This window comes from Staurois parvus, unplaced genomic scaffold (genome assembly GCF_062004578.1).
Source record: "Staurois parvus isolate SC_StPar_1 unplaced genomic scaffold, SC_StPar_1.0 ptg000192l, whole genome shotgun sequence".
Lineage (NCBI taxonomy): Eukaryota > Metazoa > Chordata > Amphibia > Anura > Ranidae > Staurois > Staurois parvus.
The window spans coordinates 4009122-4026209 of record NW_028317988.1 but is presented as its reverse complement, the minus strand read 5'-3'; the positions used below and the strand labels follow the sequence as shown (position 1 = coordinate 4026209).

General features: G+C 41.7%; 1 protein-coding gene across 1 annotated transcript in view; it reads right to left on the bottom strand.

The window, feature by feature from the left end:
• KCNH1 (potassium voltage-gated channel subfamily H member 1) overlaps positions 1–17088 on the bottom strand; it is a 501591-nt gene that overhangs the window by 178297 nt on the left and 306206 nt on the right. Inside the window, exon 9 of the mRNA XM_089677806.1 lies at positions 10534–10786. Coding sequence (XP_089533932.1) covers positions 10534–10786 — 253 coding nt within the window. The remainder of the gene's footprint in view (positions 1–10533; positions 10787–17088) is intronic.

Genomic DNA, 17088 nt, shown 5'->3' with positions numbered 1-17088 from the left:
GTTCCATTATAGCATGCTTTAATGTGACAGTCCCCGTGGCTCCTGTCCTTAGTCAGCAGTTTCTACAAGTCCAGTGTGCGCTTTATTATAAAGCTGTGCATCTACTGACTTTCTGATGAGATGTGACGTGCATTCAAGAGTGTTAAGGTCAGCAAGAGGAGGAAACATATTTATTGATTGGATACATAGCAAGGAAAACCATAGATATTAGAAGTCTAGTATCGCCCCACACAGCTTGTTTACAAAACATACAAATGTATAAACCATTTATTACAATCACCCCTTACAGGGAAACGTTAATGGTTCGGGAACAATATTTTACATTTATATATATTTTTAAACTGATGTTTTATATGCAATTTGTTGCAATATGTGTACAATCTTTGTTTCACAGATAACTATTTAATGCATGACAAAAGGTTCCCAATAACAATATGGGTTATCTATAGAGAAAGCATAGTAGTAGTAGCCTGCCTTTGGCCTCTCACTCTTTAATTGAAACCTCTGAAAAAGCTGTCCGATAAGGGATGAGTCATTACTTTGACTGATTGACTTATGTGTACATTTTAACCAGAGCTATTAATCTCTTTAAACAATAGGCTTTTTGTAGCAGATGGTAATGGGACAGAGGAAAATCTGAAAAGCAGCTGAGAAACCCTCCCGTTTATAGATATAATACATATTGTCAGGGGCAGACTGACCATTTGAAAACTCGGGCACTGCCTGAGGGCCTGGGGTCAGTAGGGGGCCCCATGAGATGCCCCTGGTACCTTTTTCATAGACTTTTTTGAGTTTGGGCAAGGACACAGGGGCCCCATGATCCCCTATTGCCCAGGGGCCCCATGATTTGTCAGTCCGTTCCTGATATTGTGGTATACAGTATGTAAGAGGTCCCCAACCCCTGGGTCGTGGACCGTGGCTTGTTGGGGGTCTTGGCTGAATGGTGGGGGGTGGGCAGTGGGCAAGCGAGCAAGGCTAGATTAGTATTGGTGGCCACTTGCACTGCCATCTGGGCTGCACCTCTTGTCGGGTCGATCGCAGGGGGCCTGCTGTGTTCTGTGTTTGTGGGGGATCTGGATCCTTGTTGAGGTCTAGTGCCTAGTGGTCTGGCAGTGGCCATGCTGGGGGCCTTTATACAGAGCTGACTTAATTTTTTTTTTTGAATGTTGAAATCTTTATTTGTATCTGTTCTGCTAATCATGCCAGCTCAATTTGTATTAATTTCATATATATATATATATATATATATATATGTGTGTGTGTGTGTGTGTGTGTGTGTGTGTGTGTGTATCTGGGTGAATACATTAGCTCAATCCACTATTATGGAAAAAATATCATTAACATTATTATCATAATAGAAAAAAAATTATTATCATTATCAAAGAATATTACTATTATTGAGAAAAATGTGTTTTAATCTTTATTTGCATCTGTTTGGCTTGTCACAAGCTCAATATATTATTACATATTATAAAAATGTATTACGAAAAAAAAATATTTTCTAAATCTTTATTTGTATCTGTTTAGCTAATTACATGAGCTCATTTCAATATTATTATTATTATTATTAATAATAATAATAATAATAATAATAATAATAAATGTGAACAGCCAAAGAAACACAAATATAGATTTTAAAAAAATATATTTTTCCATTAATAATATTCTTCTCATGATAATAATAATAATAATATTAATAATGATAATAATAATAAATTGAGCTGGTGTGGTCAGCCAAAGAGATACAAATAAAAGTTAAAAAATAAATATGTGAGTGGCAGGTGAGGTGACAGACTGCAACTCCCCTTCCCTGATGAGGTAACAGGCTTGTTTCTATACAAGGGGTGATTCAGCTGCATTTTTATCTGCATTAAGTCCACCAGTTTTCCTCCTAGCACTTTAATCTCTGATAAAGGGGATGTTGTGTAAGTCCCTGAAATGCCCTGCTTAAATAAAAATATTCTGGATTCTAACCCATTGGTGTGGTGCACCTATTTCTTCCTAATCCTCATGGGGGTGTTCTTGACCCTTGCTTCTGCTGCAGTGTAGGTCTGTACTACCTGGCTGTAGTATATGGCAGGGATACTTGGATCACAAGACTGGCTGCAAAGAATTATAAATCCTTTGGCAGGTGAAAGAGTAACCCATATGTGTACCTAACTACTTTAATGATAAACTGCAGGCAAACAGCTTTATATATGGTATATATTATATATGAGTTGTTTTACTTGCCAAAGGATTTGTATTTCTGTCCATCCAGTCTTGAGAATTTCACAGCCCTGGTAGGACAGTAACGAGAAAAATCCAAAGGTGTATGATGGTGAATTTTTCCCAAGTGAACGAATTGCTACCAGTGGAAAAGTCCATTCATTAAAAAATCCAATTTTAAAAGCAAACAAAACTGTGACCTTGTATATGTATAACAAAGAGCCAGTCCAAGTGCTGAAGCTTTGGCTCCATTATCCCACTCATGAGGGTTACTGGTGTATGTGGTAATCCAGTGAGCAGTATAATGAGTAATAGATGAACGTTGTACACCCAACAGCTCCAAGTGCATAAGAAGTGAAAAATGGCCTCAGTCATGGCTCCTTCCAATAGCCACACCCCCTTGCAGTCTTGCTCCTTGACCATACCTTTATAACTAAGCTCTATGGGCGGGTTGAAACGCGTCAGAGGGTGTAGCTATCAGAAGGAAGGAGCCATGAGTTTTTTTCACTTCCTATGCACTTGGAACTGTTTTGCGTGCAGCATTCATCTACTACTTTAAAGCAAAGTTCTTTTGAATGCCATTCGTAAGTCATTGAATGTATTGAGAATCTTTACACAAATTTTACTATGAATGTTTGTTTAAAAGTTTACTAATGGATGGCTGCTTTACAGGTTTTATTCTTCCCTTAGTCTGTGAGGAGGTGCAGTGTGGTGCGGGCAGTAAACTCTTGGAACTTGTATTAAACAAAATGTCCATGTTACAAACACCTTGGCGGTAGAGCAATGCTGGGGAAATAACTCACAGTTCAATGTAGTCAGATGTAGAGGAAGAAAAGTGCCAACAACGTCTGTTTCAGAGGGTGAAGTGCAACCTGGCCAGTCCTTGTGATGTTTTTTTTTTCAGCCTGAAAAATCTCCTCTGCAAATATGCCTGTAAACACCTAAGGCCTCATGCACTCAGGACGTTAAAAAAAAAAAAAAAAAAAAAACACTCTCATAGAAGCCTTCCTCTTGGCAGCAGCAATTTTGCAGAAAAAACTCTGCAACAGAGACCCACTTTGTTGTTTATTTGGTACATGTCAAGTGAACATTCATGTGCGCCAAAAAAAAAAAATTGGAAAAATAGTTTGCATCTTCCCTGGTGTTGGAGTGTTGCAGTCATCGATGCTCTTGGATGAACCCATTTTGGGCTGTGGTTAAGAGCTCTCAGCTTAATCGGGAGATGAGCTCAGTTCAAATCTGTCCCTTGATTCTGGTGCACATGTGATGGCCTCAGCCACCTCACTGTCCATGCCCTCTGATGTGTTTTGCCCCATTTGATCACAGAGGCAGTGGATGTTCCAAAACGAGTCAGTGGGCATGGCCAGAGTGGTGGCTGAGGCCATTACATGTGCACCGAACTCCTGGGACAGGTTTTGGCGGTGTCCATCTCCCAATTACACCAAGTTTCTGGAATGACTTGTGGATGCTGCTCCCACTTCCTCTGTCGGCAGGGTGACTTCTCTTTTTTGATTCCTAGCTTGGAGCGGCACAATATGCTCCTCCACAAAGTAAGAGCTCTCAGTTGCCATCTGGATCTCTGCATTTTCATTTGTCCTTTGTCCCTTCTTGAAGCCCTTTCACCATGGAAGCACTCCACCACAACACCAGGCTTATTGTTTTTGACTTTCATCTGTAGGCTTGTAACTGCTAACCTCTCTATGAGCTTCCAGGTATATTTATTTCCCTGAGGAAGAGCAATAATTGAAACACGTTGGTAGTGTCTATATATCAAGACTGTTACACTTGAGTCTATGAGAGCTGCAAATGGGGCTGTTCTTCTATGAGCTAAGCCAACAGTATGTGTTTTAAGATATGGTTTCATGGTCTGTAATACAGAAGAAATAGACTGTTTTTACATAATTTTTGGTGTTTGAATTATATCTGGTGTCGTGAAAGTCCCATACATCTGTAGCGCACCACTGTAAGAGCCGCTGGTAAACTAAGTCCTATTTCTCCACTTAGAGCACACACAGTCAGGCATGCAGCATTTTCTACACTCTTCCACTGGCCCCAAAGAACAATTTAGGCAGCCTTTCACAACCTTTTCAACACAGAAGAACCCTTGAAATAACTTTCTGGTCTCAGGGAACGCCTGCTAAAAATGACTATAGCTACAACTCATGGTAGTGGTCAGTGGGAAGAACGCTCCTTACACTTGTGGTCATTGGGAAGAATCACCTACTTGCAGATAGCTTAAAAGATCAATGGTATCAGTGGGAACTTACAGTCAGGTCCATAAATTTTGGGACATCAACAGTTGGCCAGATCAAGAACACTCTCCAGGAGGTAGGTGTATGTGTGTCAAAGTCAACAATCAAGAGAAGACTTCACCAGAGTGAATACAGAGGGTTCACCACAAGATGTAAACCATTGTTGAGCCTCAAAACAGGAAGGCCAGATTACAGTTTGCCAAACGACATCTATAAAAGCCTTCACAGTTCTGGAACAACATCCTATGGACAGATGAGACCAAGATCAACTTGTACCAGAGTGATGGGAAGAGAAGAGTATGGAGAAGGAAAGGAACTGCTCATGATCCTAAGCATACCACCTCATCAGTGAAGCATGGTGGTGGTAGTGTCAGGGCGTGGGCATGTATGGCTGCCAATGGAACTGGTTCTCTTGTATTTATTGATGATATGACTGCTGACAAAAGCAGCAGGATGAATTCTGAAGTGTTTCGAGCAATATTATCTGCTCATATTCATCCGAAAGCTTCAGAACTCATTGGACGCTGCCTCACAGTGCAGATGGACAATGACTCAAAGCATACTGCAAAAGCAACCAAAGAGTTTTTTAAGGGAAAGAAGTGGAATGTTATGCAATGGCCAAGTCAATCACCTGACCTGAATCCGAATGAGCATGCATTTCACTTGCTGAAGACAAAACTGAAGGGAAAATGCCCCAAGAACAAGCAGGAACTGAAGACAGTTGCAGTAGAGGCCTGGCAGAGCATCACCAGGGATGAAACCCAGCGTCTGGTGATGTCTATGCGTTCCAGACTTCAGGCTATAATTGACTGCAAAGGATTTGCAACCAAGTATTAAAAAGTGAAAGTTTGATTTATGATTATTATTCTGTCCCATTACTTTTGGTCCCTTAACAAGTGGGAGGCAAATATGCAAACTGTTGTAATTCCTACATTGTTCACCTGATTTGGATGTAAATACCCTCAAATTAAAGCTGACAGTCTGCAGTTAAAGCACATCTTGTTCGTTTCATTTCAAATCCATTGTGGTGGTGTATAGAGCCAAAAATGTTAGAATTGTGTCAATGTCCCAATATTTATGGACCTGACTGTATCTGAGTGGCAAAAAGAGCTTATTGCTCAAGGAACCTCTAGCAACCTTTTGAAGGAACCCTAGTTGAGAAACCCTGGTCTATAGGGTTTTTTTGGGGGATTTTATTGGGAACATTGAATTTGGATAAGGGAGCATGGGATAACCTGAAACTGCAAAGCTGTATAACTCGAGGACTCCTCCACTTTCTGGCTGCACTGTACAAAAAAGGAATGTTCCGCAGGATCTCTATGCTAATGGTGACCTTTACTTTTTTCAGGAGTTTAGGAGCTAAACACCATCCCTAATTCCTCAGCTCTGGGGTAATTTACTCACAGGATCATCAGTTGCCTAATGCTGATATCCATCAGGCTTTTCCCTCCAACTACAGTTCTATAATCCTCTAGAACAGGGGTCTCCAAACTTTCACAACACAGGGCCAGCGTACTGGCCTTCTAATATTAGGGAGGCCAGACTGTGGCCAGTGGGAACAGAAAATGCCCCAGTGGGAGTAAACAATGCCATAGGCTTGGTGGTCAGTGGGAGTAAAAAAATCCAACCCCTTGCCCGTCCTCGCCATCTCTCACACTGATAAAACAACTTTATAGCTTGGGTGCAGTATATGTAAAATCAAGCATGGCTGAAACATAAAATACAGACTGTTACAGATTGGGATGAGAATACATTTTGTATAAAGCAGAATACATTTTGTGTAAAGCAGAAGAGTGCAATCAGACAAAATTAAATCAGCAGGGACATTGTTGAGCTTGGAGAAGAGACCACTGAGTCAGATAATAGCCACGATTGTGAGCAGAGATAAAATGTTTCTGTGTATGATCTCATCTTTTCTGTGAGACTGAAAGTTTACAGATACACAGTAGCTCAGATATCACATACAGGCTTGTTTAACAGTGATTCCTAAAAACTTCTCTTTACTTATCATGAGCAGGGGGATCTTAAAACTGAACTCCGAGCAAAAAAAGGTGAGTTTGTATATATTCCTCAACAGTCACAAAGGATGTAAATCCACTTTTCTGACACCAAATGCCTCTGCAAACTCAGATTTTACATTGTAAATGTAATGGTGAAATCATAATTGTGCAGCGTGAAGAAAGCAGAGCTTAAAGGACGGACCCAACAGACCCCACCTACTGCAGAATGCCTGTAGAAAACTATGGGAGGGAGTGGAGAAAAGACCAGTTTCTCTGCACAAGGAGAGAGAGCAGTAGTGACCAGTCTTTATTACAGGAAGCCCCTGTACAGAGGTAACATTTCACACTGAATTACTGCACAGATCTGGAAGAAATACACAAAGCACTCAAGATTTTAGAAAGAATACACATGCCTGTAGGAGAGCCAAGTGGAGAGTAGTACATACGTTCCTACGCAGGGTATCACCAGCAAGCTTCAGACTACGCTAGTGTGGGCCCTGACCCCAGAAGCAATAATGTAGGAATAGTTCCAAATATTTCAATAATCAGTAATTATTTGATTAATTGAATGTGTTGCAGGGAAGCCACTAGGCTGGTCTGACACTCCCAGGCACTACACTTTCCATATCCTCCATTCCATCCTCTTCTCTACTTCCTCCTTCCTCTCCTCCATTCAACCTGTCCTTGGCTTCTTTACCTACCCCACCCCTCCAAACCACTCCCTTTTTTTTTAGTTGGGCTGTTTAGTTTTTGCCCTCCATTTCAGATCGCTCAGAGGGCTGTTGTACAGGTACCTGTTTTCATCTCTTTACCATTCCAGACAAGCAAAACCTTGATATACCCAAAGGGTTTTGTCTTGAACTGTCTTCTCTAGGACTGTGTAGAATCTGTATCATTCTCTGCAGTACCTGTTGTCCTCTCGCTATGAATCTGCTACCTATGGAATTTTTAGCTGTATTAGTCTTAGATGTTACCGAATTTTCTTGGTACCTGTAAAGGGTACTCCAGCCCTTCCTACTGCACCTTCTGTAATTTTATTGTTTTTTTGTATACTCAACCTTTGTAAACCTGTAAATTTCAATAAAAATGTATTGAAGCAGAAAGTGTTGCAGAGTAAGCATGAGAGCAAGCATTTGCAGAACTGAGGTCAGAAATGACAGGTTTTGTAACGACTGCTAGTGGTTTCCTTTAAAAGTTCTTTAGAATAAAGAAAATGATCATATGGTTCAGATTTTAACCTGGGACACATTTTCGCTAAACCTTCTTCATTTTCTTTTATATTTTATTACCTTTCTGTCCCATTATCTTTTATCTTGAGTTTGCTGATAAATTTTGAGCCTGTCCATTTTAATGGCTGTAGAAGAAAGTGGTTGCTGAAATCCCACTAACCTTTCTGTCAATATCAATAAGGGCTTGCCCATATGACACCAAGGTAAAAAAAAAACAATTCGAAAAGTCTGAGGTCATTTTAAAAAAGGGTGGCGGTGAGATGGCAGTGCTCCCCTTTAGTTTACTAGCCCTCGACATATATATTTACGTATAGTTAGTCTGGCTGACAAAAGACAAAAGTCCATCTAGTTCAACCATTAAAAAAAAAAAAAAAAAAGTTATAATCCTATACCCACAGCTGATCCAGAGGAAGGCAAAAAAAAACACCAAAGCATGATGCAATTTGCTCCTGTAAGGGAAAAAATTCCTTCCTGATCCCCAGAGAGGCAATCGGATGTTCCCTGGATCAACTTTACCTATAAATGTTAGTATCCAGTTATATTCTGTGTATTCAAGAAACAATCTAGGCCTTTTTTGAAGCAATCCACTGAGCTGGCCAGAACCAACTCTTGAGGGAGTCTATTCCACATTCTCACAGCTCTCACTGTGAAGAAACCTTTCCGTGTTTGGAGATTACATTTATTTTCCTCCAGACGTAAAGAGTGCCCCCTTGTCCTCAGAGTGAATAGCTCTACACCGAGTTCACTATGTGAACCACTGATGTATTTGTACATGGTGATCATATCCCCCCTAATGTATTATACACGGAGACCATATCCCCCCTTAATCTCCTCTTCTCAAGAGACACATAACTTAAGGGATGCAGTCTGCCTAATAAATACTGACTCCGCTGTCCTCTTCCACTTAGTACTGGCCACATTCCAGAGTAAGCATTTTATAAATCAGTTTAATTTGTTAAAACAAAAGGGTGTGTTTGGAACCCTATGAGCATTCAAACCAAAATCAATTTAATTCAATCAACTTATCCTATCCATTCAGTAGATATCCTGTATTTTAGGAACACCATACATTGTACGTGAGCCACAGATGTCCTTGATTGTAGGACATATGCCCAGTAAGGATATGAACCTGGAGACTCAAGGGACTACAGTGGAGTGCAGGAAATGAAGCTATACAGCTCTATATACAATATGAGGGAGGTGAAGGTATACAGCTGTATCTACAGAATGTGAGGGGTGCAGATAAACAGATGTATCTACTAACCCATTACCCCAGTTTTGAGGGATAGGGGACTTTAACGTTGCTGTGCTCAGGCAGTGTTAAGAGCCCTGTCACACACACCTCTTGTGTAACCCTTCTGGAGCTCCACACACCAGACAATGAGCTGTGACATTGCTGGGCCTACAAGGAGGGGTGCTCCACAGGACAGCATTGATTAGGGGTTAGTGGAGTCACTGTAGTGTGGTGGTTGGCATTGCATGTCTTGGCCTGTGGTTGGTATGTACTCTATTTGCTCTGTCAGCCGTGAGACACTGCAAACCTGTGTTTTTTTTCCCCCCTCCATCCACCTCACCATCACTCTCCCCCCTGGCCTAACACAGAGGATATAGTTATGGGTTACAGCACACCTAAATTGTTAGTCCCACTCCGGAACTGCCAATGGTTGCCTTACCGTTCCCCAGTTAATTTTTTTCCACTTGAATTATTTTTCCCATTATGGGCATGAGTGGTGATCTTTGTGATGTTTAGCCTAAGGCCTTACAAAGCCTAGTGCCTCCTCTGAGCAGCATAGTATAAACAAGTATTCCACTTTAACAGAATCACTAAAGCAAATGTCCAAGGGTGTACATGTAGCACAGACCCCTGATGGGCCCTGAAGATTTTTTACAGGTACTCATCCCCTGTGGGTGTAAAGGCACCTAGGCACACAACAGCACGAACAATCCCACAACTCAATATCCAGGCAAGGAATGTCTTTTTAAGACTTAATGCTCATTGGACTTGGTTGGGGTGCAGGATAGGCTTTGAGTACTCCAAATTTAGTACACAAATTTACAGTGGACACTTTTGGCCTTGGCTGCACTTTTCAGGATAATTCCTCTCTTGGCAGACAATAAGAGAACAAGCAACTCAAGAACTCCAAGGAAGGAACAGTCCCAATTCAGCAAAGGGTTAGAGCAGCAAACAGTCACTAGGGTCCCACACTTAGGCCTATACTCACATCTCATGTCCCCGTATGCTTGGATGCTTCCATCCAATATTAGCCAGACACTTCTCCTGGGGGGTTCCCAGGCCAGATCCTCAGTGAATCTGCTTTGAATTGGCTTCAGCCCCTCTTAGAAAGTAGGCTCCTAGCTCCCATTGAACTGAGGCATTGATGAATTACTGCAGGCTTCAGCTAATCTGCTCAGAAGGGCAGTAGCCCATCAGGCTGGGTGTTCTCCCGCTGGACAAGAACCCTGTTGCTCCAGGACCCTGACTATTTATGCACCCCCCCAGCCACCTAATGGGTATCTTCCCACCAGGGATTGGTTGAAATCACAGAAATATTCAAGCCAGGGGCCTCCCTTTTCTAACCCACTGCATTCTGGAATCCACTAGAAGGCAGGAGGAAGCAGTTGAGCCTTCAGCCTGTGAGACCCAGAACAGCCAAAAATAATCACACACTACTGATTACAGAGGAGCTAAAGTTAAAAAATACCTGAAGCAGATCAACCAATCTAAGAGGGTGCTACGTTAATAATTTTTGAATGATAAGCAATGGTGACAACCCTTTTCCTCTTGAAATGCTCTGCCCTCTCTGATATGTCAATCCAAATAGATCATAAACCATCTTCACTTACCCAAAATAGCCACAACTTCATCATCCTGGATGACCTCCAAAGAGCCAGATACCACAAAGCAGAGGGTGTCTATACTCTCCCCGGCATGGTAGATGAGATCCCCTGGCGCACAGTGTACAGTCTGGAACTCCATGGCCAGCGCCCTCAGGCACCCATCACTAGCTAGACGAAATGCAGGGTGCTCTTTGAACACTTTGCGGTTGAGGTGGACACAGATATCTGCTCGCATGTCTTTAGGACAAATCTGCAAAACCTGCATAAAAAAAAGAAATGATTCCTGTTATTTTCTTGTGGTAAAGAAACATTACTGAAATACATCATCGGTTTCAAAAAGCTTGTGTGCCCCAGTAAAATGACTTCATAAAGAGACTGTATGACATTGTGTATATAGTTTATTTATGTATTATATTTAGCACTTCATTTCATTTCTTTCAGTTAAAGTGTTACTAAACCCTGGATCAGGGGCTATGCAGCCTCACAGGACAATCAGAGGAGAATGAAAACTTATCCTACAAGCTTTAACCAGTGCTCAGCTGGACACTGATAGAAGTCACACAACTGCTATATACTGCTGATGAGAAAAAGTATTTAGTAGTTTATAATTACTAAAATAGTTGCATTTCCATGTTCTGTGTACCATGGGAGACCAGAAATAGTAAATGCAGGGTCCGGGGAGACCAAATACAGATAATGCAGGGTCCGGGGAGACCAGATATAGTGAATGCAGGGTCCGGGAAGACCAGATATAGTGGATGCAGGGTCCGGGGAGACCAGATATAGTGAATGCAGGGTCCGGGGAGACCAGATATAGTGAATGCAGGGTCCGGGGAGACCAGATATAGTGAATGCAGGGTCCGAGGAGACCAGATATAGTGAATGCAGGGTCCGAGGAGACCAGATATAGTAAATGCGGGGTCCGGGGAGACCAGATACAGTGAATGCAGGGTCCGGGGAGACCAGATATAGTGAATGCGGGGTCCGGGGAGACCAGATATAGTGGATGCAGGGTCCGGGGAGAGCGGATATAGTGCATGCAGGGTCCAGGGAGACCGGATATATAGAATGCAGGGTCCGGGAAGACCAGATATAGTGGATGCAGGGTCCGGGGAGACCAGATATAGTGAATGCATGGTCTGGGGAGACCAGATATAGTAAATGCAGGGTCCGAGGAGACCAGATATAGTGAATGCAGGGTCCCGGGAGACCGGATATAGTGAATGCAGGGTCCGGGGAGACCAGATATAGTGAATGCAGGGTCCGGGGAGACCGGATATAGTGAATGCAGGGTCCGGGGAGACCAGATATAGTGAATGCAGGGTCCGGGGAGACCAGATATAGTGAATGCAAGGTCCGGGGAGACCAGATATAGTGAATGCAGGGTCCGGGGAGACCGGATATAGTGAATGCAGGGTCCGGGGAGACCGGATATAGTGAATGCAGGGTCCGGGGAGACCGGATATAGTGAATGCAGGGTCCGGGGAGACCGGATATAGTGAATGCAGGGTCCTGGGTTTAGTAACACTTTACGCCTTTACTGGCAATAAAGTGAATGTTGAGCAGGTGGTAGGATTTTTTTACAACGCCTGAAGTTGGTGTTGTCAGTGTGTAGGAGCTGTCCAGTGCTGAAACTGTGCTGTTACAGGTACATTGCTGGAGATCAGTTTCTGTGTTCTTTTACCCCATTTAAAGGTTATCCAAAACCAAAACCTAATATATCGCAGTTTACCAATACTTAAATGTGGTGGCTGCAATTTTTCTTTATGGAGTATGTTTACACTTGTGCTGCCCTCTGCAGAGCGATCCTCAGTAAATCAATCTTCAAAGGGCGTTTGACAGGTGGTGAGGAGGCATTATGTCACTTCCTCGCTGTCTGCTTTAACCCCTAATAACCCTCACCACTGTGCCGCAATCGCATGCATTGCATGTGGTCGCAAAGGTGGTTACAGTGTGGCCCCATTCAGTTGAATGAGTCGCATTTAGCACGCGGTGCTGCCAGCTAAGCATGACGGTAAGGATCATTTTTGCCAAATGCAGGATGCAAAAGATCATAGTCGCGGCATGTATACAATCCCTTTCTTTGCTGCTTTAGGGGGGCGAGCGGGGGCTTAACCATGTGTGTAAACCAGGCCTTTCTTCTTTTTTTTTTTAAATTTTAACCTGGTGATCTGGCCAACAATACACCTCTGCCCATGGGCAGCTACATTCATTCCTCCACTGCATTTATGGAGAAGCAATGTTGCCACCCCTGGACAGCAGCATTGTCTGTGGAAAGGGTGGTTAGATTTAGCCTGGGTACACACAGTTTGAAATTTGTCTGGTTCAACAGCCTCTCTGTCAATGACTGCAGCACTGATCAGTGTATTCTGACATAGGAAGAGTCCCTGCTGTCAGAATACAACAGCACAACAGGGGGGGGGGGGGTGTCTGGGTTGGGGTGATTCCTGCATCCACATCACGTGTGTGGTTGAACAAAAAATACAAAACCCTCAAAGTGTGTACCCAGCTTTAGGTGGAATTTACATGATTTAAAGCCTAGCTCTAGCTAACACTTTTTAAAAAGTTACAGAAACTATTCTTTTTTTTCTTTTGGGATAAAGGTTTTCCATAATTGAATAAAAGCTGATCATTGTAAGCACTCCTTCTCAGTGGGAAATGGTTTGTATGAACCCACCGACTGCCCCTATTGCTGGTCAGCTTGATCTGTTAACGAAGCTGAAAAATAACAGACTTACTGGCAGGATCACCTGATAATAAAACTTTACTGGGACATTGCTGTGTAGTTGCTACTGACAGGCTGCACCACATAAGTCAATTTGATTCTGCTTACATGCTACCAGCTATACAAATACCAGTCCACATGCCAGTCTGGTGTTTCAAGAGAATGGAACCAAAAAAGCATGTGGTCCTCCCTCCCAAAAATATTCCAAATACTTTTCTCTTCTAATTAAAACCACGATTTTCAGAAAAAAACCCAGCTTTTCAAATTAGGTATTTTTTATTGGTTTTTGTATAGTTACAAAGAAACAAAGTAAACGTTCCAGAAAAACATTGTTCCTTGATGACTCCCCCCCGGCCTTCAGGTTATGGGAAGTCTTGTTATTTGTTCAGTTCTGGAAAGAAAAGTTTTCTCATCAACAAACTGCCTTTGGCCTCAGACATGGGCAGCAAGTAATAAACAACATGTATTATGTTCTCTTACTCGTTGGCATGCTGTAATTACAGCTATCGTTTCTTTTAAGCTTTTATAGTCCGAATAATGACAGGAAATAAGCCGCCTATTATTTAGCTATACAATGCTGAACAAGGTGGGCTGTGTTGGGGAGAAATGGAAAGCACTGGCACTATTTATTCATAGCTTAAAGGGGCTGTCCACTTACAATAAAAATGCTAAAATGCCATTTGCTTCTAAAGTGATTTCACCAGCAGCTGTTGGGGATATCAGAAATTGAAACTATTGATTTAAAACTCCAACTGACCTCTATAGTGGTTGCTACTGTGGAGCAATTAATCCTCAGTAGAAGCACTGAATTTGTTCAGATCATCTCTCTTGGCAGCTCAGCTCACCCTGCTTCTTAGCAGCATTGCCAACTTCTAATCTCTAATGTGAACACAGAACAGGTGCTCTAGGAAAGGAAGGGGAGAAGGGTGAGCTCTTTTCCCCTTCCTTTCCCAGAGCACCGGCTCCGTGTTCACATTAGAGATTAGAAGTTGGCAATGCTGCTAAGAAGCAGGGTGAGCTGAGCTGCTGAGAGAATGACTTGGGCCCCTTCAGTGCTTCTGTTATAAACTTTGAGGGTGAATTGCTCCACAGTGCCTACTGCTACAGAGGTCAATGGGGGCATGTTTGGGGACTATTTACTGCTTGTTAAGAAAATGTGAATGCCCATATGTTCTCAACCTGGCCACATTTACACTTTAGCCCCAGTTTACACTACTGCAACTTAGGTGACACGTAAAGTCGCATGACTAATCAAAACATATTCATTTCAATGAGTTTTGTCTTAATCAATGTGACTCAAGTCGCAGCTACAAAAATGTTTCCTGCACTACTTTTCTGTGACTTTGGTGCTACTTGAGCACCATAGACTGCAATGTTAAATCACAAAAGATGCAAGCAAGTTGTGAGGAAGTTGCAAGAAGGTCGCATGACTTTGGGACTGCAGCAGTGTGAACCGAGCCTTAAAGCAAACCAAGTGTCTGAACAGCAAGTTGGATTCCCTGCAAAAAGAAAAAGCATTCTGGAGCATTTTTATAAATTATTGGGCAGCACAGTGGCTAAATGGTTAGCACTTCCGCCTGGCAGTACTAGGGTCATTGGTTCGAATCCCAGCCATGGCACCACCTGCCTGGAGTGTTCATGTTCTCCCTTTGCCTGTGTGGGTTTCCTCCGGGTACTCTGGTTTCCTCCCACACTCCAAAGACATGCTGGCAGGTTAATTGGATCCTGTCTAAATTGGCTCCAGTATGTGTATGTATGAATGTGAGTTAGGGGCCTTACGCTCCTTGATGGTTAGGGACTGATGTGAATGTACAATATATATGTAGAACGCTGCATAAATTGAGAATGACAGTCCAAATGAGCCCTAAAAAAGAAAACTAATGAAGTTATATCTAGGGATTGGTAAACTGCAATTTATCACACATTTCTTTTTTGTTTTTTTAAAATTGTTGTAACACAGCAGCAAAGACTCAGCACTGGACAGCTCCTACCCACTTACTACACAAACATTAGAAGTTGGAAAGGAAAGAAACCACTGCTTAACATTCACTTTATTGCTGGTAAGGTCTTAAAGTAAAACTTGAAGGCAAAACATTTTTATTTCGTTTGGATAGAGTAAGGGAGGGTTATACTCCTGTCAGCTTTTTGGCCATTTGTGTTCTATTGGGTAGATTTCCCTTCACTTCCTGTACCAAAGCCACAACAGGAAGTGAAAAAATCCATCCAAAGTGAGGAAATTCATGTATGTTACCAGGGCAACCAGAACTAGTGCTCCCATTGGAAGATTTCCCCTCTATTCCTGTTCTGGTGACAACCCACAATTTGGGATTTTCTTCACCTTTGGTGATAACAGCCACAAGGACAAATGTGGAGGGTAAATCTTCCTAATGGGGACACAGACATCAATAAAAACTGACAGATGCTCTATTCCACCTCCACTCTATCCAAAACTAAACATTTTTTTTCTTTCACATATACTTTACAGTGGAATTCAAGTTCAAGCTTACACCTACCTAGTCTTAAAACTGCCCCCCCCCCCAACACCTATATAGAGTAACTTGTGTAAGAAAGATGTAAATGCTTTCCTATTTTCAGGCCGCTCTGGTCCAGTCACATGATCCGCCTCCCCTTTGCCGGCCAGCGCAGCTGCAGGGGAGAGGAGGGAGCGCTGACAATGGATACGCCATTGAAGCCTATGGGTGACATCACTGCTCCAGGCTATACTAGCCGTTGTCAGAGCCCTCTCCTGTACCCTGCTGAGGCCGGGGATCACGTGAGCGATTAGAGGAGGCTGAAAATAGGTAAGTATATATAGTACATATTTCTTACACTGGATAGTTAGCATAAGTGTTGGGGAGGCATAGCTTATACTATTGTGGCACAAGCCATCCCACATGGAAGAAAAATGTATTTGAAATATATTTTTAAAATATTCTTCCCAAATATATTGACATATATTTGAAATACTACAATTTTGGCCATATTCAATATATTTCAAAATATATTTCAATAAATAAATATACTGTATGTTGAAATGCGGTTTTATTATAAAATATATGAAAAATATTTTTAAAAAATAAATTTTCAAATATACTGTTTGTCTTTAAAAATACATTTAATCTACATTTTTGGAATGCATTTACAAATATATGTAAAAATATATATTAAAATGATTTCTTTATATGTAAAACAAATCTGAAGAATAAATTTAAAAAATATATATTTTGAAAAATATTTTTCATATATTTTGTAATATATAAAAAACGCATTTCGACAAGCAGTATATAAATTGTAGTATTTCATATATATGTCAATATATTTGGGAAGAAAATTTTTTAAATATATTTCAAATATATTTTCTGCCATGTGGGATATTGTCATTTAATGTTATTAAGATTTACCTTTCGTTTGCAATCTGCAGCGCTGTAATTTTGTGTACAATGCAATGCAATATGGTGGTGTTCTGTACACAGATGGTGTTCATAGCACTCCCCCCCCCCCCCCCAAGAAATGTGATTTCCTTTTTGTGTGATTAGCTCACTTATTTTCCCAGAAGTCTACACTAAGATGCAAGTCAAATTTTGGGCATCCACTGCAACAAAAATATAATTTTTGGTGAGATACTTCCACAGCAAAATCACATCTAATGGGATGCAGACCCTGCCACTTTCCTCATTAGAGCCCTGCAAGTGCAGAAGATGATTACTAATTATAAAACCATTCACTCAGCACATGGACACAGATACCCAAACAGCTATTTGTTCAGAATAACACATGGTAGGAATCTGCAACCAAGTTTGTTCAAGTTCCTGCAATGTACATAGATCACCCAGAGG